Raw genomic sequence first — 27,671 nt, 5'->3', positions numbered from 1 at the left:
TTTTGTCAAAAATCAGGACAACGCGAAGAAAAAATCAGGATTTTTCAGGACACCACCAAATTGGTGAAAACAAAATGCAGTTCTGCAAAGATTGCATAACTAAAGGCGAAATATAGGTGCTGAAGACGCCTCGAATTATGCAGCTGAATCGAGAATAACCTTTGCTGGCCTGCAGTTAATATCGAAAAACCTCATTTGAATGTCATTTAAATCAAAGAATATCTTTGGTTTAACTGGTTAAACACATTGATTTAAGATTTGTTTGATATTCTCGTCATTTAACAATAAATTAAGTAATGATTTGGATATTTTCAAAAAATCAGGACAAATCAGGACATTTTAAGGGCAATTTTTCAATAATCAGCACAATTCAAGCGTTTTTGAAAAATCAGGACGGTCTCTCGAAAATCAGGAAAAATCTTGATAAATCAGGACACCTGACACCCCTGGTTGTGAATGACCCGTGGAATAAATCATGAGTTGAAGTCAAATTTCGTTGTCTGACGCCATCTTGAAATCCAAGATGGCGGCTTCCGCTGAACTTTAAAATGGTGTAAATGACTTGAAATCGCATGAAACCCCAACAAAATGGGTATCGGGTGAAAGGGCTAAACGAGTAGAAGTTGAATTTCGCTATCAGACGCCATCTTGAAATCCAAGATGGCGGCATCTGCTGAACTTTTAATGCTGTAAATGACAAAAAGTCACATTAAACAACCACTATATGTATGGGTATTGGTTGAAAGGGCTAAACTAGAAGAAACCGATTATTTTCTTTTCGACGCCATCTTGAAATCCAAGATGGCGTCTTTCGCTGAACTTTGAAATGCTGTTAGTCACTGAGAATCGCATGAAAGGCCCACAATATGAGTATTTGGTGAAAGGGATAAACTATAAGAAGTCGAATTTCGCTATCGGACGTCAACTTGAAATCCAAGATGGCGGCTTCTACTGAACTTTAAAATGCTGTTAATAACTGAAAATCACATGAAACTCCAACAATATTGGTAGAGGTTGAAAAGGATCAACGAGTAGAATACAAATTTCGCTATCAGGCGTCATCTTGAAATCCAAGATTGCGGCTTCCACTGAACTATAAAATGAATGAAATCATTGAAAGTTACTAGAAATTCCCAAAATATGGTCATTGGGTAAAATGGCTTAATCAGTTTAAGTGGAATTTATTTTCAGATCATCTTGAAATCCAAGATGGCGACTTTCGCTGAACCTTAAAATGTTGTAAATAACTAAAAATCGCATGAAACCCCACAATATGGGTATTGGCTAAAAGGGCTAAACTAGAAGAAGTCAAATTTCGCTATCAGAAGAATCTCGAAATCCAAGATGGCGGCTCTCACTGAACTTTAAAATGCTGTTAAACATTGAAAATCCCATGAAACTCCCACAATATAGGCAATGTGTGAAAGGACCAAACGAGTAGAAGTCGAAGTTTTCTATCAAACGACATCTTGAAATCCAAGATGGCGGCTTCCACTGAGCTTTAAAATTCTGCAAATGACATAAAACCGCACGAAAGCTTTACAATATTGGTATTCGTTGAAAGGGATAAACTAGAAGAACCAGACCCTGATTGTTTTTGGCAATCCGCTCGAACATTTTGTGTTGTCAATATCGGACGATTTTTTTTTTCCCAACTTTGTTTTTACTTAGTACTACATTAATTATCATGTTTTTGATGCATTAAGCACTTTTCGTGTTTTGTCGATAGTTTTTGTTTTTTGCCATATTTGCTATTAATGTCATTGTATTATGTCTTTCATGCTAATATGTCTAAATTGTATTGGTCCTATTAAAGCAAAAACTATAAGGTAATGTTGTTCTGTTATTTGTTTGATTTAGGGACATGTGCCAAAATCGGATGTTTCCAAAATCGAATGTTGCCAAAAACGATTGGGGTCTGTATTGTGGTTGCTTTGTGCGATTTTGGGTCACTTACACCATTTCAGAGTAAAGCGAAAAGAGAAAATCGACTGCTACTCGTTTAGCCCTTTTACCCAATACCCAATAAAGTTCAGCGTAAACCGCCATCTTGAATTTGGATGGCGTCAAAAAACGAACTTCGACTTTTACTGGTTCATCTCTTTCAAGTAATACCCATATTGTAAGGGTTTGAGGCGATTTTCAGTCATTTACATCATTTTCAAGTTGAGTGGTAGCCGCCATCTTGGAATTTAAGATGGCGACGGACAACGAAATTCAACTTCTACTCGTTTATTTCTTTCCCCTAATAACAATATTAAGAAGGTTTCAGAATATTTTAAGTTATTTACAATTTTGAAAATAAAAGCGGAAGCCGCCATCTTGTGTTAATGATGGCGTCAAGCAACAAATTTTGTTCCTCCTATTAGAACCCTTTCACTCAATACTCATATTGTAGAGTTATTCATTCCACTTCCGGTAATTCAAAGTTTTCATAGATTTTTATAATTTTTTATTATTTTAACTCAAAATCAACACACAGAACTTAACAAAAATGTGTAAAAATGGAAATTCCAATTCAAATATGTGCTATCTAATCTGAGCGTGTCCTGTTTTGACATCTTGATCGAGAACTGTCACTAAGTTTTATGGCGGTTTAATTATCAGGCACTGAGTGCTATTATAGAACATGCAAAAGAAAGCTTGGGGCAAACTTCTATGTTTGTGTTTTATTATAGTTTAAACATAGCATTCCTAACTTTTTCTAAATAACTAAAACAGTATGTTTAATGGAAGGTTTATAAGCGTTTTCAAAACTATCTGAAAACAGATGGTCGATTCAAGAATAAAAGCATTTTGAATGACCATAATAAAACCATCATAAAACGAGCTGCACAAAAAAGCCATAATAAAACCATAATAGAACATCGAAATGCTAGTTAGCTTGATTTGTGTTGCTTGGGATCCGTTTATAAAATTACAAATTCTTAAGATGGTTTTCTTTTCACCGATGCGGCCGATATCAAGTAACTTCCATACAAATTTCATGGTCTTTAAGGGTAGCCTTGGAGTGGTTCGATTGAGTTAGACCTGTAAAAGCTTTTTTCATTGCTTTTTAGACTAATGTTAAGAGTGAAAGCTAGTATTCCTGAAGGTTTGAAAATAAGGACCACCATAAAACACATTTGTATATATAACCTTATATAGAGATTTATGTGTTTGAAATTTATTTAATTCTTTTCAAGTGTCTATTTAAATTTTTTTCAAATTCAGAACTTTTCTAGCCTATTCAGCTCAGTTCACAAGAGAGCCCTTATTGAAAACTTCGAAAATTTCATATTGACATGGAATATTTATTCATACCCTGTATATTGATTTTAAATTAAAATTTGAATTTAATTTCATTTTAGTTGAGAAATTGCGACTTTTCTTCTTCAATTTTTCTGAATTTAAATGATGTAAATGTTAAATATTACAAAGGAATTCTTCTTTAAAATTCAAATGTTACATCTAAGGAAAAAATTCAAATCAATCAGAAAAAAATCATTCAGGCCAAGTCAAAGTACATTTTGATAGAAAAATAGAATTTCGACGATTTTTAAAATGTGGCACTCAAAATTGAATTTCATAATGTAGATTTGAAAATAGAAATCGAAATATTCGTAAGAACCTATCAAATGCTTTATATCTCATCCCTCGGGAATCAGCTCATCACAAACTTCCCGGAAGCGCTAACTCTAAGACGCTGCCCGGCCGCTTACCTGTGAACTCTGTGTTCTGCTTCAAATCCTCCAGCACTTCCGGCTTCAGTTTGCTGTTCTGCTTGCCCATGTTGCTTGCTGTTGCTTGTGGTTGCCTGACGTTATCCGGTTAGTTAGCTACTTCTTGCAATTCCTGCTGCTCCGCAATGAGAGCAGATTCTTTCGGAACTGCTGCTCCGGGAAGATTTTTGAAGGTGAGCAGCCGGAGGGGACAATCTAAACTTTTGTTTTCGTTTCCCTGGGAACAACTGGCTTAAGAGGGGGCGGTTGAGGACAGGTGGAACTACGCGTGCCCTTCGGATGAGTTCCCTCCTTTCGGGATTTGCTTCCACTTTTCTTTTATTACAAAGCTTTTTTTTCCTGGGCCTGGGACCTTAATTAAAAGTGAAGACTAGCGCCGTGGTGCGGTTTCGTGGCCTTCGGGCTTGCTCCTGTTTTTCTGTGACGACGTCCTACTTCAGATGGCACCTTTTTCCTTGCTGTCAAGGTTGATTGAAGGAGGGTGATGTGCGGGGGAGAAGTCCGGGTCGGGGGGAGGGATAAGTTCCAGGATATGTACTTCCTCTAGCAGTTTTCCGGGTCCAGGACCAGGTTCTGGCGATGGGGTTTTCGGGGTGGGAGGGTCCTGCCGTTGGTGGAGGATAGTGATAAATTCAGCCTTCAGCTGGTTGTGTTTCTAGCACAATTTCCCGCTGTAATTGTTGTCTGAGGATGAAAAAGTATTCCAAACAAAAGAAAGGGGAAAAGAGAAAAGAAAGCGTCTATTAGATATCGGGTACTATTTTTCTTTCTTTTTTTTTCCTGAAATAATAGAGAAAACGTATGGTGAGTGGTGGTGCAGCTGCTGCAGGAGAACTTTAACGTAATTTCCGCCTAACAACGAGTGAAAAACACAATGGGTGCATTCTTTTATATTACCTGGATATAAACCTGAAAGCTGCGAGGAAAATTATTGAGTTTGGAGGCTGCTGGTTGTGGGTTCGAGATGCTGTTGATTGAAAAGTTGAACGATTGAAGAGTTGATTGGGCTTCAGAGACGGAGCAATTAAGTTTATTGAATTAAGACTTCCTCCTATCAGAAAATAAAACCGAACCAAAATTAAAAAAAAAAACAAACATGAAAAAAATTGAGTTAAATTAACTATTTTTTTACCTGAACTTCGAATGAAACACAGTTTCGTATAACAGCTAACTTTTTGCAAATTATTGAGCTAGTTGATAAGTTATTATAATTTTATTTTATTTAATCGAGATCTGTTAAAATTAAATTCTTTAAAGCTGAGCGATATAATGTAAGCGCAAAAATTATAGATTTTAAGATGAGAATGACTAAAATGGTTCAAATTTGAATCTTAAATTGTATCATTTTTTTTTGGAATTCGATAAGAAATTATCTCTTTGGATTGAAGGCTTTTACTTTTAAAAACCCCTAGTCGAACTATTAGCAAGTTCATACACTCATTTCTACTGAACATTGAATACAAGATGGGATCTAAAAGCGAAACTTCCACAATAAAACGTGCAACGTGGCCATAAAACTCTAACAATTACGGTTCAAATTCAATCAGATGTGATGAAGCAATACCATTTTTCCCTCCAACACACAGCTCCCCTTGTCGAATTTCGAAAACCAGCCCTCCTGGTAGCATATCGCTGACTGGCAAAATGATGTGCGGGTTTTGTGGCATCCATCCCTCAATTTTCCGGGGCCCTCAATTTTATCAAATGATTTTATGGCCGATGAGCACCCCAAAATTTAGCGAAGGTGAAAAGCGCTCCAAAGTTCGCGAGTAAGGGGGGATGATTTGGTGTCAATCGGAAAAACCCCTCGCGGCGGCATAGGCAGGCACATTTGCCACAAAACAGAACCAGAAGCGCGTGCCGCCACCAGATTATGGAACAGGCTAGGGTAAGTGAGAGTCGTGAAGTCGTCGTGATAGTTAAATCAGCAGCCAGCTTAAGAGCATGGTGTGGTGAGACGTAGAAGGAGAAGCACGGTCACCTATTTTTGATTGACGTTGTCAGAGGGCGGCGTGCAATCACCAAAAATGATGATCGGAATCGTTTGGCATGTTATTGTTCACTTGAATGAATGCTTTGAGTGCCTTTTTTATCATTCTGTTCTCTCTGGGATATGCATTTAAATGACTGCGAGGGGGCAATTATTCCAAAATCAGAATCATAGAACATGCCCCATGAATTCGATTTGATGCTCTAAGTGTCATTTGATTGATAAAAATCATCGGTAAGCACTAGGGAAGTAAATTTCAGAGAGTTTGTAGCATCAGATTTTCAGGATAAGAGTGCAGGCTTTAAGTTTATTACAAGATTATCATCAAGTCAGACTAAGCATCTCTGAAATTTACCGCAGATATTATCCGGCGAGGAAGAATCACTTTAATGGGTTAAATTCCTATAAAAAGAAAAAAAGCAAATAATAAAAATATTGAACAAACCCTATACAATCTGGGAATACCACGTAAAGGTAGATTGTATATATTTTGTATGTACAATGAAAAGGTTTATGATCGAAAGTTATTTCCTTAAGGGCTTCCAATTTAATTTGTTCCATGGAGCCAAAAATATTATACATGAGGAAGTGTTAAAGACTTGTTGCAAATCCAAAACATCCTTCCAATTTGGGGCAAATACTATGCATGAACAACTGAGTTAGTTAAGGTAATGTCAGCTCTGACGCCATTTATCTTATATAATTGTTCCATACGAGACTACAATTTAGTGTGTGATGAAAATCCTTCCCATGACTTCTCTTATGCTCATTTTCAACATCTTTCAGCTTCTTCTAATCTTGCCTGTTATTTTCAATTCTTGACATGTTCTTACTAAAAGAACATAGATAACATTCATCAAAAAGTCCGTAAAATTGCCTTTCAAATACGGTTAAAACTCACCGTTTGGTTCAAATCCCCCAGCAAGCAAACGTTTTTGCAGGCAGCAGAAGATTCTGGTTAAGATCGTGGTGACGCAGCAGTGTTTCCAGATATTCTGAGTGGTTTTAAATACAAATCACGGTGATAAATTATCTTCATTTAATTCAGAAAGCGAATCGAAATTATCACTAAATACACAAACTCTTAAAAGTTGAATTTGAGAAAACTGCTTTTTATATCTTTAAAACTAAAAAACTTTTCTATATTTTTTCAAAGATTCAATGTATACCGAGAACTTCTTTAAATTCCAAGGCATGACGTATAAAAAAGAAATTTTGTTGATCAGGTTGTCCAAAATTGGGACACCTCATACACTTTTCACCAGTTCTTTTGCATAAAAGCAGTGAAACAAAAGAAATATAAATATCACAAAAATTATAGTTTTAATTAATATGGCTGAACTTAGCAGTAAGATTGAAAGCTCTATCTTATTTAAAGCAATTTCAGAAGTTGCACATGTATGTAGACTAGACCGCTGACTGTAAGCTTTGTATGCAAATTTTTAATTTATTAATTTTCACACCTCCCATGACTTTGTTTGGATGTTTTCACCACTGAAAATAGCTATAAAAATATTGGAACGATTCATGAAGTCCTGAATTAGCGGAACGAATTTTGATTTTATGGAAATTTTATGGAAAAACTATTTTTTTCAATCAAAAATCACAAAAGATGTACAGGAAGTTCAGTTATAATTTTTGATGAATAATGTTCCTTGATTCTTGCATTACATTTTTGGTAAACAAACCACAAATCTAACATGTACCCTACGAAAAATATTCGATGTCATACAAAAAAATGTTATTCAAAATGTATTTTTATAATTTTAGCAGTTTTGACTGCTTATTTGAAATATATTTTACTGTAGAATGAAAATTAAAAAAAAAACACAAAAAACTGCTTTGCATAGCCAATGAGTTTGTTATTTTATAAAACCTTTCCAAAAATATTTCATGAGTTGTTGAAAGTCATAGAAAGCAAAGCCTGCCATTTTTAACACTTTTCAATGGATTCAGATGTTTTTTAGTTTGAAATGTTTAGGTAGGGGAACTGGGTATAAAATGCGCAGTCGGGACAAGATGCGCCACTATCAGTATTTCACTAAACAAACATTGTTCAACATTTCTGAAAATGCCAGTTTTTTTCTATTTACAATTTTATGCGTTTATAAACATTTGTGGACTTTCTAAGTTTTCTATATGGCGTAAATTTGACGAAAAACAAAAACAAAATTTTTTAAGAGCTTTTCTTGCAATTTTTCAACTTTTCTTGTAAGGAATTACGGCATCTATCAGCAAAACATTTACCTGGCATCTGTTCCAATGATGAACATTGGTCTTGACAATGATCACACAACGAAAAATTCCCTTATTCAATTATTTTTTTATGTTATTTCAAACGATTTTTAATAAACATGTCTAGGCTGGGAAAAACGCGCCATGTACGTTTATCTTGAAGTATATTTTTTAACAATTTTAAGGATATTTATATGTTGAATTGGAAAAAACCTGGAATATAAACGAATTTATTTAAAATTCGTAAATTTCATATAGATTTAATAAACTGTTCACAAGAACGTCAGTATATCTGGCAGCACTGCGCGTAGCGATACATTTTACCAACTGTGAAGTAGAAAAGAAGTGTTTTTACCTGGCAAACACTTTCGAAGGCCCTTGAATTAATAAACACTCATTACACGTTAAACGGCGCGTTTGGGTAAACACATATGCGCACTTTGCCCCAAACGAAATGGAAATCATACTTTAGAAAGCCTTTTAAAATTTAACATTTAATACGTAAATAATTGGTATGGGTGTTTCTTTTTGTATATTTCTGGTGAAGAATAGTCCCCTTTTAAAACTATTGTCGAATTTACTGGATTGCATTCTTCATTAACGAGTAGGGGAGATGAGGGCATAACGAGCACCCAGGGCATAATGAGCACTCCTTTTTTCTACATAAGTACGTATTTTCTTAAACAAATTTTCATAAGGACTTGTTTCGTACTACCCATAGTATTAATTTTTCACCAAAAAAAAATATCCTTTTCATCTTTACAGAAATATTAAATAATAACCAGCTAGGTTCTCAAGTGACGAAAATATTATAATTTTTGAGCACCACCAAATAAGCTTCTATGACCCTTTAAATCATCTTGATCTGAAATGTACGCATTGCAATATGATCTACACATTGTTTCTCAATTTTCAACATCATAAAATTTTTGATTTTTCACTTTAATCAATTGCTTTTTTACTTTAATTTGGTCACTTGAGGCGAACAGAGCACTATCAATGAAGGCATAATGAGCATTTTCTGCCGGGGAATCTAGCAGCGAATTCAATTCGATGAACTCAACTGAATAATAGAGCTACAGCTTGACTCGTGGATTTGGTCTATTGGTAAGGTGTCGAAGAGGTAATCAGTAGACTCGGGTTAAATTCCTTTTCGAGAGGATTTTTTTTGCACATACCATTCATAATTTATTTTTTTTATTGTTACATTATACGGCTAATAGCATCTAAGCATCATCCGTCACAAAAAACACCAGAAACATAATGTATGAGCATGTGTTAATGCTTTTAATTCTACAAACAGACCTACACACTTAATCTTTTCTCCTGTGGTCGGGAGGATTTCGCCCTGTATTTTCAACAGCTGAAATTACAGGACGATTTCAGGACAGAGAATCAGCTTAGGAAAACAACTGTCACATGCACCTGTAGGTTCGAAACAGTTTTCTCCTGTAATTTGCAGGGAGTTCCGAAGTATTCCTGTAGGTTCGGAATGGTTTCCATTCGTATTTACATGAATGTTTACACCAAAATAACAAAAGCTTTATTTTTTTAAATATTATTAAAATTAATTCACAATCAATAATACTTAACATTCCTTTTCCTTAGTTAACACATAAACATCCTAGCTGCCTTTCCTGGTGGTTTGGTAATTTATGTTGGGTTTACCTGCAAACAAAGAACAGTCAAATATCAGTTTTTCGTCGATTATAAATTGGATGATAATACTAACCTGCCCCAGCACCATAACTTGCTGCTGATTCCACTGGATTTTACTTATCCGTCAGATTCTCAGCCTTGTTTTGTGTAGCATATCTCCAGCAATCAGCATAGCGGCTTCATCGGAAATCAACATATCCAACAGTCAGCAGCGGCTCCATCGGTGTCGATATATTATTCTCTAACGGCCAATTCCTCGACCTGTTGGTTCCTACCGCCCGCCAAAATTTCAGCCACTCCCGCTTTCTAATCGAACGACTGTTAGTTTATTTCAAAAGGAAAAATTATGCAGAACTTTATGCGTAAGATAGAAGAGGATGAACTATATAAAAAAAACGTGACAGAAAACTTTTGATAGCTGAAGTTTTCCGATGATACAGGACAATTGTTAGAGTGCCTGTGCATTCGTGAATATTATGTCCCAGATTTTAGGAGAAATCAAGTGTCCCAAGATTCGGGAGGGTTCCCATACGAACTTCGAAGAAATTCAGCCATTACCCTGTGGTTCAGAGAGTCATTATTCCGAGGGGGAAATTTGCAATCTAAGTGTGTAGATTATTATGTTATTGCTTTGTTTGATGAATCTACGCCTCCTCATTTAGTGCAATCATGATCATGGATGATAAATAAAAAAAATAATCTCGACCAGGAATCGAATCCATGCCTACTGATCACCTCTCCGACATCCAACCAATAGGCCAAATCGTCAAGTAAAGCTGTAGCTCTATTATTCAGTTGACTTAATCGAGTGGAATTCGCTGCTAGATTCCCCGGAAGAAAACGCTCATACTGCCTCGGGGGGTTTCTCATTATGCCTCTACAGCAGTCTTCCGAAAATCAATCAAAACAAACACTCAGGATGCGTTTCCTGTTGGAAACATTCAGATTGTATAATGGGATAGCGCCTCTCGCAACTGCTTCGCCTGGCTGGTATGCAATCTCGATCAGCGCTCCTATCAGCTATGCAAACCGAGTCGCATCATTCAGAATCATCGGTTTAGCAAACATCGCATATCGGAGATGAGTGAGATACAAACTGATCCATTCTGAATGTAGCTCACTCAGTATCTGCCTGAATTATATGAAATTCAAAATTATTTTTTGCAGGACGAGAAAAATCAAACAGTTGTGCGGGACACCATAAATTCTCAGTAGTTTTAACGTGACGGACGACAGTATAATAAGAGAACTTGTAAAATTTGAAAAACATGGCGAAAGTGAACATCTTTCCCTCACAAACACAACTTCAATTTGATTTTGATCATATACTGATGCTAAAAAACGTTATATCAACAAATAAATTTATTAATTTGCTATATATCAAATCAAACAAAATACGCTAATGATCGGCTTCATGTATCACTTACTCACTGCCTGATCCATTCACTCCTGATCTTAGACCAACAAGATTCGCCATATGCATTGCGCATTGGTGAGATTCCAATTTGATGATGGTGCTGTACTGTTTTGACAGCAAGCATCGTGCGAGGTGATCTGTATTTTAGCGATGAATTGAACGATCGATGATCGGGTAGGTCCAGTAGCAATCAATAACGAAACCCGACCGTTGTACGTTCAGGTGCGAAGTGCAATCAGAAACATTCATTGAAAATAAGTGATATTTGGAACACTGCTCTACAGTGACTGGTTTTTCAGCTTTCGGCAAAAAATTTTAAAATGCATTTTTAAACGTTTTTATCTACTTTTTCAAGTTTCATCCAATTAGGCAATGGACTATTTGAGTGTCTGAACACGAAACAATGATGTAATTCACATATTACAGCTGTTTTCTATGGTTAAAAAGGCGTTTTGCTTGAGGTGGCCATTATGCCCCCATCTCCCCTACCCCTGAACTTTATTAACCTTTTTTATGCTCCCGACTATTTCAACTCACCATTCTCTTGAATTTTAAAATTTTTAATTTCCCCACAATCTCGACTTGTTCAAAAGACACAAATTTTTCGAATGCTTCGAATTTCTCTAATATCTTTTATTGGTCTGGTGGTTATAGCATTAGTAAGATGCTAGCCATAATACTCTTAAAAGATGTACGCCTTAAAGTTAAGTAAATTAGATCTCTTCAAAGAAACTTGAAGTTTCACTGAGATCCTATATGTGTGTGTTCGTTTTAAAAAAAAAAAAACAATCTTGAAACTTTTGAGCTCATCATTTCAAATCTTGATAGACTCCAGTTCTCAAAATCTCTTATAACCTCTGAATCTCTCAAAGGCCGATCTTAGGAATCTTATTGAAAATTTTCAAATTTCTTTGAATTTCCACTCCGCTGTCTCCTTTCTTTTAGATCTTTTATATCTTAACTATCTCAACATTTTTTTAAAATTAAGACTTTTTTAATAATCAATCTTAAACCGTTTTTAAAACTCACTCAAATCTTTCGAATTTCTTGAATCTTTCAAATCTTTCAATAGATTCAAATATTTTCAACTTTTCAAATTATTCAATATTTATCCTGTGGTCTGTACACCCTATGTTCTATTTTTTCTGTAACCTGTTTTTTTTCGTTTATCTTAACTTCATTCTTCTTCATTTTGTTTTCATGATTCCCTTTTGGCCTGGTAACTTATTCCTACTCCCTTTTCTATAAGATTTACTTTGATTTTTCCTTTCCCCTTTTCTCTATTCTCTATTCTCTATTCTCTATTCTCTATTCTCTATTCTCTATTCTCTATTCTCTATTCTCTTTTCTCTATTCTCTATTCTCTATTCTCTATTCTCTATTCTCTATTATCTATTCTCTATTCTCTATTCTCTATTCTCTATTCTCTATTCTCTATTCTCTTATCTCTATTCTCTATTCTCTATTCTCTATTCTCTATTCTCCATTCTCTATTTTCCATTCTCTATTCTCTGTTCTCCATTCTCTATTCTCTATTCTCTATTCTCTATTATCTGGGCTCAATTTCCTATTTTTTTGTGTTTTCTATTTTCTGCTCTCTATACTGTTTTATCAACTCTCTATTCCTTTCACGGAGAAAAAAGACTGTTGTTCCAATTATTTCAGCTGGTTAAACCAATCAACAAAGCGTAGTTGATTTTTTCGCTTCCGACAGATTCAACAACAAACTGATGATTGACCTTACAATAAACTTTCAATATATTGAATCCAATTATAATGGAGTTATTGATTCAACTGTAAAATATGATAGATTCAACTACAATTTTATGATTGGTCTGATTGCGCTATTTTAATCACATACAAATTGCTGATTGACCTAACGCATTGACCAATACATACACATCCAAACACTGCATGTATTAACATACGTGTAGTTTGTTAATAATAAATAAACAAAATATGTATCAAATCTTATGATTCCGTTTTGGTTCATTTCGTACCTGAGAATCATAAAATTTTCAAGGAGTAAAGATCATTATTAACCGACAGAACTTGAACCCACAATCTCCGGAGATTTCGGATATGTCATGTTTAAACCAAAATGAAATTTTAAATTAATGTAGAAACAAAAATCCTAAAAACAACTGTAAATATATAGTTGAGGACATAAATCAATGATAAAAGAATAATTGATTCAATCATAATTATAGTTAAATCAACCATAGCACTACAGTTGAATCTACAATATATATATATAGTTGAATGCCCAGCATCAATAAGAATATTACAGTTGAATTTATGAAATTTATGATTAAATCAATCATACAGTTGTAGTTGAACTTATCTTATTTATAGATGAATGTATAAAACCAATCATACAAATATAGCTGAATAATTAGTAAATATAGTTGATCGAGAATCAATCCGCAATATGATTGAATATAAGCGGAATATTGTTGATAAAACTATATTTTTTGATCCCTTTATTCTCTTTTCTGTTCTCTATTCTAAATTCATTTTTCTCTTTTCTTTATTCTGTATTCACTTGTTATTTTGCTCTCTTATCTCATATCTGTCCTTAAAATGCCACATTTTTCTAATATGTTGGTAGAAAAATTGTTATTGAGTTTATAACAGTGGATTGGTTGCCTACTGATTATTTTTTTAGGTTTGAAAATTAACGATATGATAAATAATGTTGAGTATTTATAAAGTTTTGTACAGAAATTTATTGAGGGGTTCTCTTTTTTAATTGGGTGCTCATTATGTCTTTATCCATCTTACATACAAAATATTTTTCAGGATACACAATCTCGATATGTCGATATGCCAAAATAATGATAAATAAAGTTGAGTTTTTTTTCGAATTCTTCAATAACAACAAGAACTGAAAATCAGATTTTCAAAATTTTCACAAATTATGCGAAACAATATTTTAATTATTTTTCAATCAAAGATTATGATCCAAATTTCATTGGTTCGGTACTTACCTTTAAATTCAAATTTTAGTAACGAAATTTGAGAGCTGTAATAAAAATTCATATGAGTTCGCCTTGAGAGCGAAGAAGAATCAGAACTAACGACCATGTGGAAAAAAAAACACTGAACCAAGCTAAGCGGACTGTTCCCATCTGTCAACGAAACCGAGCGGAAAATTGAATTTCAACCCTTTTTTGGGGCATCATCGGCCCATTTGCAAACACACCACACCGCCGCCGTACCGGAAACGAGCTATCAACACCCACCCACGCATACACACACAATTTCACAACCAACATTCACTCTTCGAAACGATCTCGGGAGAAAACGCTCCTTTACATATACATATGTACACTAACAAGATGAAAAAAATTTCCCCGAAAAAAGATCAGCTTATTTTAAAAACTTCAACACAAAAATCTTTTAAAAAAGTAGGTAGAATTCAAAACACCAAGCTCGTACATATTTTAGCATTTAATTTTTCCTTGTCACTTTTTGTTTGTTTGTTGTTGTTTTTGTTTGTCTCTGTTTGACTACATGTATTCTGTTTTCCCTTTTTTTCTTTTCTTCCTTGTTATAAGTGTTTTGTTTTAACTCTTTGTGTTCTTCATAAGCCATAAACAGCCGGATTGTTGATGTTTTCTTTTGTTTTTGCTTCCGCTCCAATTGGGTGATGCTCTGAAATGTGATTTTTTTTGTTTACTAATTTAGTTTTCGATTGATTTTTGTTGCTGTTGCTTCAAATGGGACCAGAGGGTTTGCAGTTTTTGTTTTTCTTGTTTTGCTTTGTTTGCCATTTTTCGGTTGTAACATTAATTTGATTTGAATTCTTATAAATCTGAGTGTCTTTTTTGTTTGTTTGTGTGAGAGTGATTTTATTTCTGCTTGTCATTAATGTTAAATCTTGTTTTTTTCTTGCGTGTTTTTTCTTCCGCTCTGTATTTGTTGTTTTCGGTTCATTTTTTTTGTTTGTTTTGTATTGTTTGAAAGGTGTGATCATTTTTTTTGGTGTTTTTTTTTCTTTTTTCATTTTTTGGTAATAAAGCGCGGGATTTTCAAAAATTCGTTATCATTGTTTTGCGCAAATGGCGTTTTGCATTGTTTTTTTTTTGTCTCTTTCTTTGAGGAAATAATTGAAAGAACGGAAAGAAGGATTTTTTTTTTGGTTTTTTGCTAGATTTTTTATATAGTAGTATTAAAGGTTTTGCTCAGTTTCGCGATTTTTTTTTTCAATAGTAATATATAGGCTATATCAACATCCACTTTCTTGAAAAGAGAGTCGAGAGGTGACGATTTTTTCTCTTGTTTGTTTGTTTGTTTGTTATATTAAATGACATTTGTATTCAAATTCTGACAGCTTTCAGCTAATGTAGATTCTGCTCAGCTTGTGTAGTCTCCATCAAATAGGTTTTTGGTTCTCCTTTGAGTTATTCCTTTAAATTTTAAATATCATATTTCCTCCACACTTTTCTTTCTCTATCTCTTTAAGGTTTGCTTTGTGCTAAACACATGTTAAAGTTTGTCCGTGCAAAATGTTTTACTTGTGTGTTTTTGCTGAATTTACATTTAATAGTTTTGGTTTGATTTGTAATGTCGATGAGTTGTTTTTGCTCAATGTGTTGTGGCAGATGTTTGTATGTATTTTTTGTCTAATGTAAGTTGATAAATATTGGTGCAATTTATGCTAAATTTTGCCTTAGACGCGTTCACAATTTTTGTTAAACGAAAACCGATAAGACTATGCGATGAAGAAGTTTAGTAATGTTTATTTTTATTCGAATAGATTTCCGACACAAAGGTTTCAGATTGTTCCCATGAGAAGAAACGGGGATTTGAAGCAAGGCAAAAATACTAGAGTTACTTAAACTATCGGAAATGTACACTTTGGTGGAAAATTTCATAAGAGTTTTATCCATTAATATATGCGCTTGAACTTCCGCTAAAAAATTATAATAATAGAAAATTGTGGAAAAATCATATGGATTGATTTCAGAAGTGAACATTAGTTTTGTGAAACGAATAAAAAAAAGTGCAAAATACAATTAACAAAAAAATCTACATCAGAGTCGGTATTCTGATTCGATATTCTGAGTCAGAATTATGTGTCGGAGTTCTGAGTCGAACTTCCAAGGCAGAATTCTGAGTCGGAATTCAGAGTCAAAATTCTTACATTGTAGATAATTCTGAATTGAGCAGATTAGATTTGGAAGTTTTGAGTCTGAATTCAGAGATGGAGTTCTGAGTCGGATTTCTGAGTCATAATTCTGTGTCGGAGTTCTGATTCTGATTTCTGAGTCGGAATCCAGAGTCGGATTTCTAAGAAGGAATCCAGAGTCGGATTTCTGAGAAGGAATTCTGAGTCGGAATGCTGGGTCGGAATTCTGAGTCAGAATTCTGAGTCAAGATTCTGAGTCGGAATGCTGAGTCGGAATTCCGAGTCCGAATTCTGATTCGGAATTCTGAGTCGGAGTTCTGAGTCCGAATTCGGAGTAAAAATTCTGAATCGGAATTCTGAGTCGGAATTCTGAGTCGGAATTCTGAGTCAGAATTCTGAGTCAAAATTCTGAGTCAAAATTCTCAGTCAAAACTCTGAGTCGGAATTCTGAGTCCGAATTCTGAGTCGGAATTCTGAGTCCGAATTCTGAGTCGGAATTCTGAGTCCGAATTCTGATTCGGAATTCTGAGTCGGAGTTCTGAGTTCTGAGTCAGAATTCTGAGTCGGAGTTCTGAGTCAGAATTCTGAGTCGGAGTTCTGAGTCAGAATTCTGAGTCAGAATTCTGAGTCAGATTTCTGAGTCGGAATTCTGAGTTCAAATTCTGAGTCCGAATTCTGAGTCCGAATGCTGAGTCCGAATTCTGAGTCCAAATTCTTAGTTCGAATTTTGAGTCTGAATTCTGAGTTCGAATTCTGAATCGGAATTCTGAGTCGGAATTCGGAGTCGGAATTCTGAGTCAGAGTTCTGAGTCCGAATTTTGAGTCAAAATTCTGAATCGGAATTCTGAGTCGGAATTCGGAGTCGGAATTTTGAGTCAGAATTCTGAGTCAAAATTCTGAGTCCGAATTCTGAGTCGGAATTCTGAATCCGAATTCTGATTCGGAATTCTGAGTCGGAGTTCTGAGTCGGAATTCTGAGTCGGAGTTCTGAGTCAGAATTCTGAGTCGGATTTCTGAGTCCGAATTCTTAGTTCGAATTTTGAGTCTGAATTCTGAGTCCGAATTCTGAATCCGAATTCTGAGTCCGAATTCTGAGTCCAAATTCTTAATCCGAATTCTGAGTCCGAATTCTGAGTCCAAATTCTGAGTCCGAATTCTGAGTCCGAATTCTGAGTCGAAGTTCTGAGTCAGAATTATGTGTCGGAGTTCTGATTTTGATTTCTGAAAGGAATCCAGAGTCGGATTTCTGAGAAGGAATTTTGAGTCGGAATTCGGATTCGGAATTTTGAGTCGGGTTTCTGAGAAGGAATCCACAGTCGGATTTCTGAGAAGGAATTCTGAGTTGGCATTCTAAGTCAGAAGACTTAGATTTCTGAGTCGGATTTCTGTGAAGGAGTTCTGAGTTCGAATTCTGAATCCGAATTCTGAGTCGGAATTCTGATATGGATTTCGATATCGATGTTCTGAGTCATAATTCTGTGTAGGAAATATTAGCCGAGATTCTTAGTCGGAATTCTGAGATGGAGTTCTGTATCGTAGTTCTGAGTTAGAATTGAGAATTATAGTTCTAAGTTCTGAGTTGGAATTTGGAGACGGAATTTTGAATTGAAATGCCGACTCGGAATTGTAAGGCGAAATTCTGAATCTAAATTCTGAGTTTGATCTACTTTATGTTGTTATCAAAATGATGTCGACTTGTACATTTACTTGCATACAGTTTGTCTTCAAAAAGTGGATAAAACTGAATGCAAGGTCAATAAATCCTCAATCTTCCTGGATAAAATACATTTAATTGGATCCTTGATACATTGTTCTCGTTTTCCTTTGCGAAAAGATCCACAAATTCCAAAGAAACAAAAGTCTAAACCGACGACCATTATTGAATTTTCAAATCAATTTGCTCGAAAGAATGAAGCTCTGTTTTTTTTCTGGATCAGATGGAAATCCAAGAAAAAGGAGCAGAAAAAAAAAATCACGGGTACCAATTTTCACGCGGCTTTGGCGACCATATCTTAATCGAATCAGTTGTGGCACCACAGTGACAGTTCCCTGACTTCTTTCCGGCTTTGTCCAATTCTGTCACCTTCCCCCGAGAAAATTCAAAAAGGGGTTCGAGACGTAAGCGGAAATTGAGGATTGATTTATGACGATGATTTAGTATCGTTTGCGCTTTCGTTTTTTCCCAAAGTAAGGAATGTAGCTTTTCGTCATAAGATTTTTTTTGCTGCTCTGTAAGGAAAAGCTGGTTCAACGTTCGGGAAATTTGATAAAAATCCTACAGGAAAGAATGGCAGTTTGCGTTTTCTTGGCCCGGTGACAACACCTGGGAACCAAGTTTTATGGGGAATTTTCTGCGAAGAAAAATCGTCGTCGCGAAATTTTGTATGAAGTTTTCTTTTTTTCGTTTTTTTTCGGGAAAAAGCGGAAACATTCCTTTGGTCGGACTTGAACAAACAAAATTTTTCTCTTACAGTTAACTGAGTCGATTTCCCCCAGTTGATGGTAAAATATTGCGTGATTTGATTTATGTTTGCTTGCGCCAGATTCAACACCCTCAGTGAGTGTAAGGAATTTTCGAAGGTGCCAAAATCCTGGAGACGTCGGGATTGTTTTTTTTTCTACTTGTTTCAAGACTGATCTCATTCTACTGCCAATTATGGTATTATATTTTTGAACTTGGTCGGTAAAATTGTCTCAAATTTAACTGTTTTCAATCAGTGTTGAAAGTTCTCATCAACCTAATTCGATTCCCAAAAAAAAAAAATCAATTCTCAGATTATGATTTGTGCTTTTACATTTTTATGTAGATACCTTCATTAATCTGAAGAAGTCGGAAAAAGTACGGAAAACAAGAAGCGGAGCACAAATGAAGGTCGTAAATTGCCAACATTTTTGCTCATTTTTCCCTCATCACGTTCCGATCGAACAAGTTCAATCTCAAATTCAATGTTTTGCCGATTGTTACCGAAAATATAAAAGCAAAAAAATGGCCTCGCTCCTTTCCTCTTTACTCTTCTGAGGAAAAACTGCTCAAAATGCAAGAATAATGGACAGGGGAATTTGTTGTTTTTTTTTCTTCTTCTGCAAACCACCCTCTTCTATTCTTCTTAAAACAGTAGAAAAAAAAAACAACCGAGCGGAAATGTTTCGTCGATTGAGGGAGCATGATTTTCGTCAATGGATATGGTGAGTTTTTGCTTTCGAGAACTTCCGAAATAGGCTTCGATCTTTGGTCCTTCTGTCTTCCAGCGGGCAAGGCAGCTCATTTTCTCGAAGCTTCCAACCTTGGCCACACCGGCTGCTTCTGGCAACCTACCGAGAAAAAAAAACACCGTAAGGAAGCAAAATGACTTTGACATTCCGGGGTCGTTGAGTTCCGATCGGAATCTGGGAAGTTCATGCGTTTGAAAAAGCTTATCATGGCTGAGAACATCGTAAAATTTTACCGAAACTAACTCTGCTGAAACTTGACGGAATTCACGCGTTTAAAAAAGATTCTACATATTGCATGACTTTGAAAACAATTTTGCATGATTTTCATAGTCCATTGAAATGTTTGATTATGATAAAATGCATAAAATCTTAATCTCATATATGGCGACCGTCAAAATCCAATTAACCAAAGATCCAATATTCCGTAAATAAACTAAAACTCAATAAAAAAAAAGGAAAAACAACATAAATCATACCCTTTTTGACGAACAATTAATATAAACAAAGACATGTTCACTTTTGAAAACTGAAAAACATTCAGTCTAAAGCAGTTTTTAAAAAGAATTAGATATCTATCAAATTTAGAGACAATTATGGTGGTTTTTTTTTCATAAAACTGAGTTTAAATGAAATAATTTTTTACAAAAAGTAGGATATTCAATTGACAATCAGATAGAAAATGAGACAAGTTCAATTCCTGAATTTGTGCAGTGTAGCATTCTGTCTAGCAGCATTGTTTTAAAAAACAAGCTGCTTAAAAGGGATGGACATTAAAAATCCATTTGCTAAAATATTGGGCAAAAGAAAAAAATTTGGAGGCAAATATTTTTGTATTTAAATAAAAAATTAAATATACTTAAAAAAAATAATTTCAAGCACAAAGATTTTAAAGCCCTGAATCTGGATTTTGGAACAAAATTTTAAGTTTGTATTAAACATCAGAATTTCGACTTCAATTTTCCACCACCTTTTTCGATTCCTCACTCCGACAGTATATTTGGACGCCGAAATTTGATTCTGAATTTTATCTTTAAATTCGAATGCAAAAATTGCCTCCGAATCTCGATTCCCAAATTCGACTCCGATTTTCAATTCTGAATTTCAACTCCGACTCAGAAATGAAGTCAGAACTCCAAATTTCCATTTCAAATTCTCACATCCAATTCCGACAACTTATTTTGACTACGAATTTCGACTACGAGTTTCAACTACCAATTTTGCCAATGGATTTCGACTACAAATTTCGACTCCTAATTCCAACTATTGTTATCGTCTATTTATTTCGACTTTATATTCCGACTCCGAATTTCGACTACAAATTTGAACGACGAATTGAGATTTCGGATTTTGACTTCGACTTTCTAATCCCAACTTTGACTCCGAAATTCGATTCTCGACTCTGAGTATCAACTCAGAGTTCCGACTCTGAATTTCAACTCCGAATTTTGACTCCAAATTTCGACTACGAATTCCGACTCCCAATACCGACCCCCAATTCCGACTACTTATTTTAACTATGAATTTTGACTCTCAACTTCGACTCAGAATTTCGACTACAAATGTAGACACCGGATATCGATTCCGCATTTTAACTCCTACTTTCGAATACAAACTTAGATTCTAAATTTAGACTTAGAATATCGACTCCGAGTTTCGACTTCAAATTTAGACTCCAGATTTCGATTTCAAAGCCAACACCGAATCCAGTTCACGATTTAAAACTTCGAATTTTGATTGTTAATTTGAACTTCGAATTTCAAAGTCGAATGTCGATCTCGAAATTCGACTACCAATTTCGAGTCCAAATCTCTACAAACTTCCATTCCAAGATTCAACCACAAATCCAAGTCCAAATTTAAACTTTTAAGATAAATTTACCACCGTTTAATTGATTTTTGTAAAAAAAATTTCGGCATATTGGTGAAAATTTATATCCTTGGAGAAAAAATATCTTTCTCAATTTTCGATTCTGAAATTCTTTCTCCAAGAATATAAACTTTCACCGATATGCCGAAAATAGATTCACAAGAATTCAAAATTCGAAATTTCACTTGGAATATCAACTCCGAATATCGACTCTGAATATTGAGTCAGAATTTTGAATTAAAGTTTTGAGAACGTGAATTCGAATTCAGTTCGAAGTCAAAATTCGGAGTTCGAATTTCAAGTCTGAATTCCAATTTCGAGAAATTTCCGTTCCATCATTCAGGATTCAACTTCGAAATTTCCGATCAAAAAGATTTTCGAATCCGAACTTCAAAATCGAGATTGTCTTATTAGCCGAATTCAGTGTTTGGAAGTTTAAGTAGAAATTTCCCAATTCCGACTGCTTATTTTAATTACAAATTCCGACTACTGATTTCGACTATTTATTCTGTTTTCAAATTCTGACTCCAAATGTCGACTACAAATTTGTATGCTGATGTATGTTCGATTTCGATTTCGAATTTCAACTTCGAATTTGAAATCCAACTTCGACTCCGAAATTCGACTCCAAAATTCGACTTCGATTTTAACTCTGAATCTCAACTCAGAACTCCGACTGTGAATTTTGACTCCCAATTCTGACTTTAAATTTCAACTACGAATTCCGACTCCCAATTCCGACTACTAATTTTGCTAACGACTTTTGACTATCAACTTTTACTCAGAATTTTGACTACAAATATTGACACCCAATTTCGATTCCGCTTTTTAACTCCGAGTTTCAAATACAAACTTCGATTTAGAATTTCGACTTAGAATATCGACTACGAATTTCGACTTCAAATTTAGACTCCGAATTACGATTCCAAAGTCAACTCCGTATTCACTTTACGAATTAAAACCTTTCAACTTCGAATTTCAAAATCGAATGACGGTTTGGAATTTCGACTACCAATTTCGAGTCTAAATTTCTACAAACTTCCTTTCCAAGATTCAACTGCAAATTCAGATTCCAAATTTAAACTTCTTAGAAAAAATTACCACCGTTTGATTGATTTTTGCAGTTTTTTTTTTTGCATATCGGTGAAAATATACATTTTTGGAGAAAGAATGTCTTTTTTAATTTTTAATTCTAATATTCTTTCATCAAGAATATAAATTTTCACCAATATGCCAAAAATAAACTCACAAGAATTTAAACTTCGAAATTCAACTTGGAATATCAACTCCGAATATCGACTCTGAATATAAGATGAAAATTTTGAATAAAATTTTGGGAACGTGAATTAGAATTCAGTTCGAAGTCAAAATTCGGAGTTCATATTTCGAACCTGAATTCCAAGTTCGAGAAATTTTCATATCTATCATTCGAGATTTAATTTCGAAATCTCGGATTAAAAAAATTTTCAATTCGAAAAATTCAAATCGAGAATGAACACTCGGCCGAGTTTGAAAGTTTGATTTGTAGTTTGAGCTTACATTACAGTTGGAATATCAAGTAGAAATTTTCAGTTCGAATTACGAGACCGAATTTTGAATTCCAAATTCGAGTCGAGAATTCTATATCGAAATCCTGACTCCGAACTCCGAAACTGGGTCTCGAAGTTCACATTCCAGAGAATGTTCCAGAATGTTGGAGTCTAAATTCCTAATCTGAATTCTGATAACGAGAAGCGCGCTCAAAAGTCCGAATTTCAAGAGTTCTAATTCCAGAGTCTGATTGCATAGTTCTTATTCCAGAGTCTTAGTTCAGAAGTACGATTTCCAAGAACCCGAACTTCAGAATTCAAGTTCTAGACTCTCCATTTCAGAATCCGAATTCCAATAGTTTCATATTTCAGTTTCCATATTCCGAAGACCGAATCGTGAAGTTCTTAATCCAGAGTTCGAATTCCAGAGCCTGAATTCCAGAGTCCAAATTCCGTAGTCCGTTTTCCAGAGTCCAAATTTCATAATTTCATTCTAGAGTCCGAATTCTGATGTCCAAATTCCACAGTCCGAACTTCAGAGCCCAAAATGCAGATTCCGGATTTCGAAATCGGAGTGCTAGAGTCTTAATTCCAGAGTCAGAACTCCAGAGTTCGATCTACAGTCTGAATTCCAGAGTAAAAGTTTCAGATTCCGAATTCCAGAGCCGAATTGCAGAGTCCGAATTCCAGAGTTCGACTTCTTGATTCCGAATTCCACAGTCCGAATTCCACAGGCCGAATTCCACAGGCCGAATTCCACAGGCCGAATTCCGCAGGCCGAATTCCAGAGTTTAATTCCAGAGGCCGAATTCCAGAGCCCGAGTCCCAGAGTTCAATTTCTAAGAGTTCAAATTCAAATTCTAGTTCCAGAACTCGAATTCCAGAGTTTGAATACCGAGCCCGAATTTCGGAGTCCGACATCCAGAGTTCGATTATCAGAATCCGAATTTCAGAGTTCGAATTCCAGAATCCAAATTCCAGAGTCCAGATATCAGAATCCAAATTCCCTAGTCCACATTCCGAAATCCGAATTCTGGATTACGAATTCCAGACTCTGAATTTCAGAGTCCAACTTCTAGATTCCGAACAACAGAGTCCAATTCAAGAGTCCGCATTCCAGAGTCAGAATTCCAGAGTCCAAATACCAGAGTTGGAATTTCAGAGTCCGAATTCCAGAGTCAGCATTCCGGAGTCCAAATCCGGAGTCCAAATTCCGGAGACCAAATTTCTGAGTTCGAATTCCAGAGTCAGAATTCCAGAGTCCGAATTTCAAAGACGGAATTCCAGAGTCTAAATTCTAGAACCCGAATTCCAGAGTCAGATATTCCAGAGTTCAACTTCTAGATTCTAAATTCCTGCGTCCGATTACCAAAGTCCGAATTCCAGAGTCGGAATTCTAGAGTTCGAATTTCAAAGTCTTAATTCCACAGTCCGACTTCTAGATTCAGAATTACAGAATCCAAATTCCAGAGTCCGGATTCCAGAGTCCGAATTTCAGAGTCAGAATTCCAGTGTCCGATTTTCAAAGACGGAATTCCAGAGTCCAAATTCTAGAGTCCGAACTCCAGAGTCAGATGTTCCAGAGTTCAACTTCTAGATACCAAATTCCTGAGTCCGACTACTAGAGTCGGAATTCCAGAGTCCAACTTCTAGATTCCAAATTCCAAAGTCGGAGTCGGAATTCCAGAGTCCAACTTCTAGATTCCAAATTCCAAAGTCCGATTATCAAAGTCCAAATTCCAGAGTCGGAATTCCAGAGTTCGAATTCTCGAGTCCGCATTCCAGAGTCTGAATACCAGAGTCCGAATTCTGGAGTCCGATTTCCGGAGTCCAAATTTCGGAGAACAAACTCTAAAGTTAATATTCCCGACTCAGAATTTCAGAGTCCAACTTCTAGATTCCAAATTCCAGAGTCCGATTACCAGAGTCCGAATTTCAGTGTCGGAATTTCAGAGTCAGAACTCCAGAGTCTGAATTCCATAGTCCATCTTCTAGATTCCGAATACAAAGTCCAAATTCCAGAGTCCAAATTTCAGAGTCAGAATTTCAGAGTAAAAATTTCAAAGACAGCATTCCAGAGTCCGAATTCCAGAGTGCAAATTGAAGAGTTCTAATTCCAAACATCGAATTTCAGAGTCCTTATTCCAGAGTCCGAATACCAAAGTCTGACTTCTGAATTCCGAATCACAGAGTCCGAATACTAGAGTCCGAATTCCAGAGTCAGAGCTCCGGAGTCCGAATTAAAGAGTTCAAACTCCAGAGTTGGAATTCCAGAGTCCGCATTCCGGAGTTCGAATTTAAGAGTTAGAATTCCTGAGTCCGAATTCCAGAGTCCGCATTCCAGAGTCCGAATTTCAGAATTTGAATTCCAGAATCCGAATTCCTGAGTCTGAACTCAAGATTCCGACCTCTAGATTCCGAAATACAGAATCCGAATTCCAGAGTTCAAATTTCAGAGTCAGAGTTCCAGAATCCGAATACTAAAGTCCGAATTCCAGAGTCTGAGCTCCAGATTCTGAATACCAGGGTCAGAATGCCTGAGTTCTAATTCCTGAGTTCGAATTCTTGAATCCCAATCCAGAATCCGATCCTTATTCCAAGTCCGAATTCCGATTCCAAACTCCGTGATTCCGGAGACTTAGATCTTAAGTCAAATCCCGAAGTTCGAAATCCATGAGCAGAATTTCACAATCCAAATTCCGTATTCCGAATTCCAGCGTATGAATCTTGGAGTCCAGATCTAACCATCAGATTTCCAGAGTCCAAATTTTGAAGCCTGAATTCTAGTGTCTAAATTCCAGAGCCTTAAATCCTGATCCTGGGTTCCAGAGTCCGCATTCCGGAGTACAAACTGGGAAGTTAGAAATGCGGATTTCGGTTTCGGGAGTTTGAATTTCTAAGTCCGAACTTGAAGTACGAATTTCTTTCTAGTCGGATTTCCGAGTTAAAATTCTGTCTCAAAATTTATGGGTTCAAGTTTTTGATAGAAATCGTGAGTCCATTTTCCGAACTGAAATTTTTAGTCGGAGGATGTAGGAATTTTAGTTAAGATCCCGAGTTGAGTTTGGGTCGGCGTTCAAAAATGGATTTCTTAGTTTAAATTTTGGGATTTTTAATGGTTCAAATTAAAAAGAGGCAAAACACTGGCTGTAAAATTTTGAAAACCGTTCTAGACTGAATTTTTTTACCAATAATTTTTCCACAATTCGAAACAGAAAATATTTTTTAATTACTAGCAAAAATAAATCGAGTGGAATGAGCAATGCATTATACGATTAAATCTTAACTGTTGAATACTGATGAATTTTTCTTTTGTTTTGTTTTTGTGCAACGGAAAACTTAATTGACGATTGATTAGAAAATTTGTGTTCAAAAAAACGGAAATTTTCCTATTTGTGCCTGTTGTTTTTGGTAGTAGGTAAGTGGGTAGCAAAGTTTCAACTGTACCATAGGACAGCTAACGAGAAAGAGAATGACGAACGTCACAGACGAACAAGATAGCAAGATAGAACACAAACATCATAAGCAGGGGTTCCGGTCTTCGGTGGAAAAAGCTGCTGCTGCTGGTAAAAAAAGTTTCGGACCAGGTTATGTCCGTTTTTTTTCTTCTTCTTGCTTTTGGGTTGCATTCCTTCAAGTTGGAAGCAACAAGCTTACAAACAGCAAACGAATGAACGATGTTTCTTCCTACACTACTAATTGGAAAAGGTCCCAGCTCTAGGTTAGAAAAATAAACAATCGGGCGCTGTTGTCGTCTTTTTTTTTCATCGCGCGCGTATGTGTGCTAATTTTTTTTTTCTTCGTTCAGTATTAGGTATTAAAGGTATTCGCATGTGTGCGTGACAGACAGTTAAGGTGCGATTTTTGTTTTTTCTCTGTTGCTTCTCTTCTCATATGTGTAACTTGTTTGTATCTGTGTGTATGTGCTTATTTGTTGTGTTGATTCTTCTCTGTTTTGCTTGCGTTTCTGCTGCTTTCTTCATTAATTAGCTAATAAAGTGATTATCATATACTTTTTTTTTTCTTTTCGGGTACTTGGTGCTCCTCCCTCTGACGCGCCTTTCATTTCTCTTTGGGCTCCAAGGTAAATAATTATCGTGTGTGTATTCTTACAAACTTTTTTTTCTCTTTTGGTTTGCTTCTGCAATATCTTTGTCGGGTTTCTGCAACGGAAACGAACCCAAAAAACGGTAGCAACAAATAATTATCTACACTGCAAAATGGTCGTTTCGTGACCTCTCTGTGTTTGTGTGTTTGCGACTGTTAACTTGCGATATGCTGTAGCCGTTTTATTACCTGTCTCTTGCCTCCGCTGTTTATCATCATCAAATTAACCTCCCTCGCAAATAATTTGCTTCCGGAGTTTGTCTTGTTTTTGATTCTATTTACGTGATGTCGCGCTCTGTGTAATTCCGGCCCATCCCTCCTTGGGGAAAGCATCCTTTTGGCGGAAGTATTATTTTCAGCCCTTTCCGGCAATCCGACCAAACCGGTTCCCTAATCAACTTACTCATCGTGAAAATTTCCCTAATGGAATCTGCCCCCAACATGAATTAGGTACCTACTCTCTCTAATTAGCTCCAGCAATCTCGCAAGTTTTTAACGAACGCAATGAACGAATTACTGAGCTAGTACTTATGCTTATGTGTGTGTTAGTGACCTTGTGAGACATGTTTTTTTATCGTACACCGAATCTGACTGTGATGAAAAAATATCTTTCCCTAAGCATATCTCTCTGATTTTTTTCCCTCTTTGATCTGCTACAGTAATCTGGCCGACACGATGAGATGGTTTTTCATTCATAAACTTTAATCTTACTAATTTAAATATATCTATAAACGTGTAATGGCGCGAAGCTCGCTTTCGCTCCTGCTGGAAAGAGCGCGCAACAGCAAGATTGAGAAAT

The 27,671-nt window shown here is 35.7% G+C and overlaps 1 protein-coding gene across 3 annotated transcripts in view; it reads right to left on the bottom strand.

The window, feature by feature from the left end:
* Positions 1-27,671, bottom strand: part of LOC129754530 (neurocalcin homolog) — a 424,186-nt gene that overhangs the window by 22,069 nt on the left and 374,446 nt on the right. For all 3 annotated transcript variants that reach the window (XM_055750660.1, XM_055750662.1, XM_055750661.1), the window contains exon 2: positions 3,702-4,406. In XM_055750660.1, coding sequence (XP_055606635.1) covers positions 3,702-3,771 — 70 coding nt within the window. In that variant the 5' untranslated portion in view covers positions 3,772-4,406. The remainder of the gene's footprint in view (positions 1-3,701; positions 4,407-27,671) is intronic.

This window comes from Uranotaenia lowii, chromosome 3, assembly GCF_029784155.1.
Source record: "Uranotaenia lowii strain MFRU-FL chromosome 3, ASM2978415v1, whole genome shotgun sequence".
Lineage (NCBI taxonomy): Eukaryota > Metazoa > Arthropoda > Insecta > Diptera > Culicidae > Uranotaenia > Uranotaenia lowii.
Note: the sequence above shows the minus strand (reverse complement) of the source record. Positions and strands in the feature narration are given on the sequence as shown.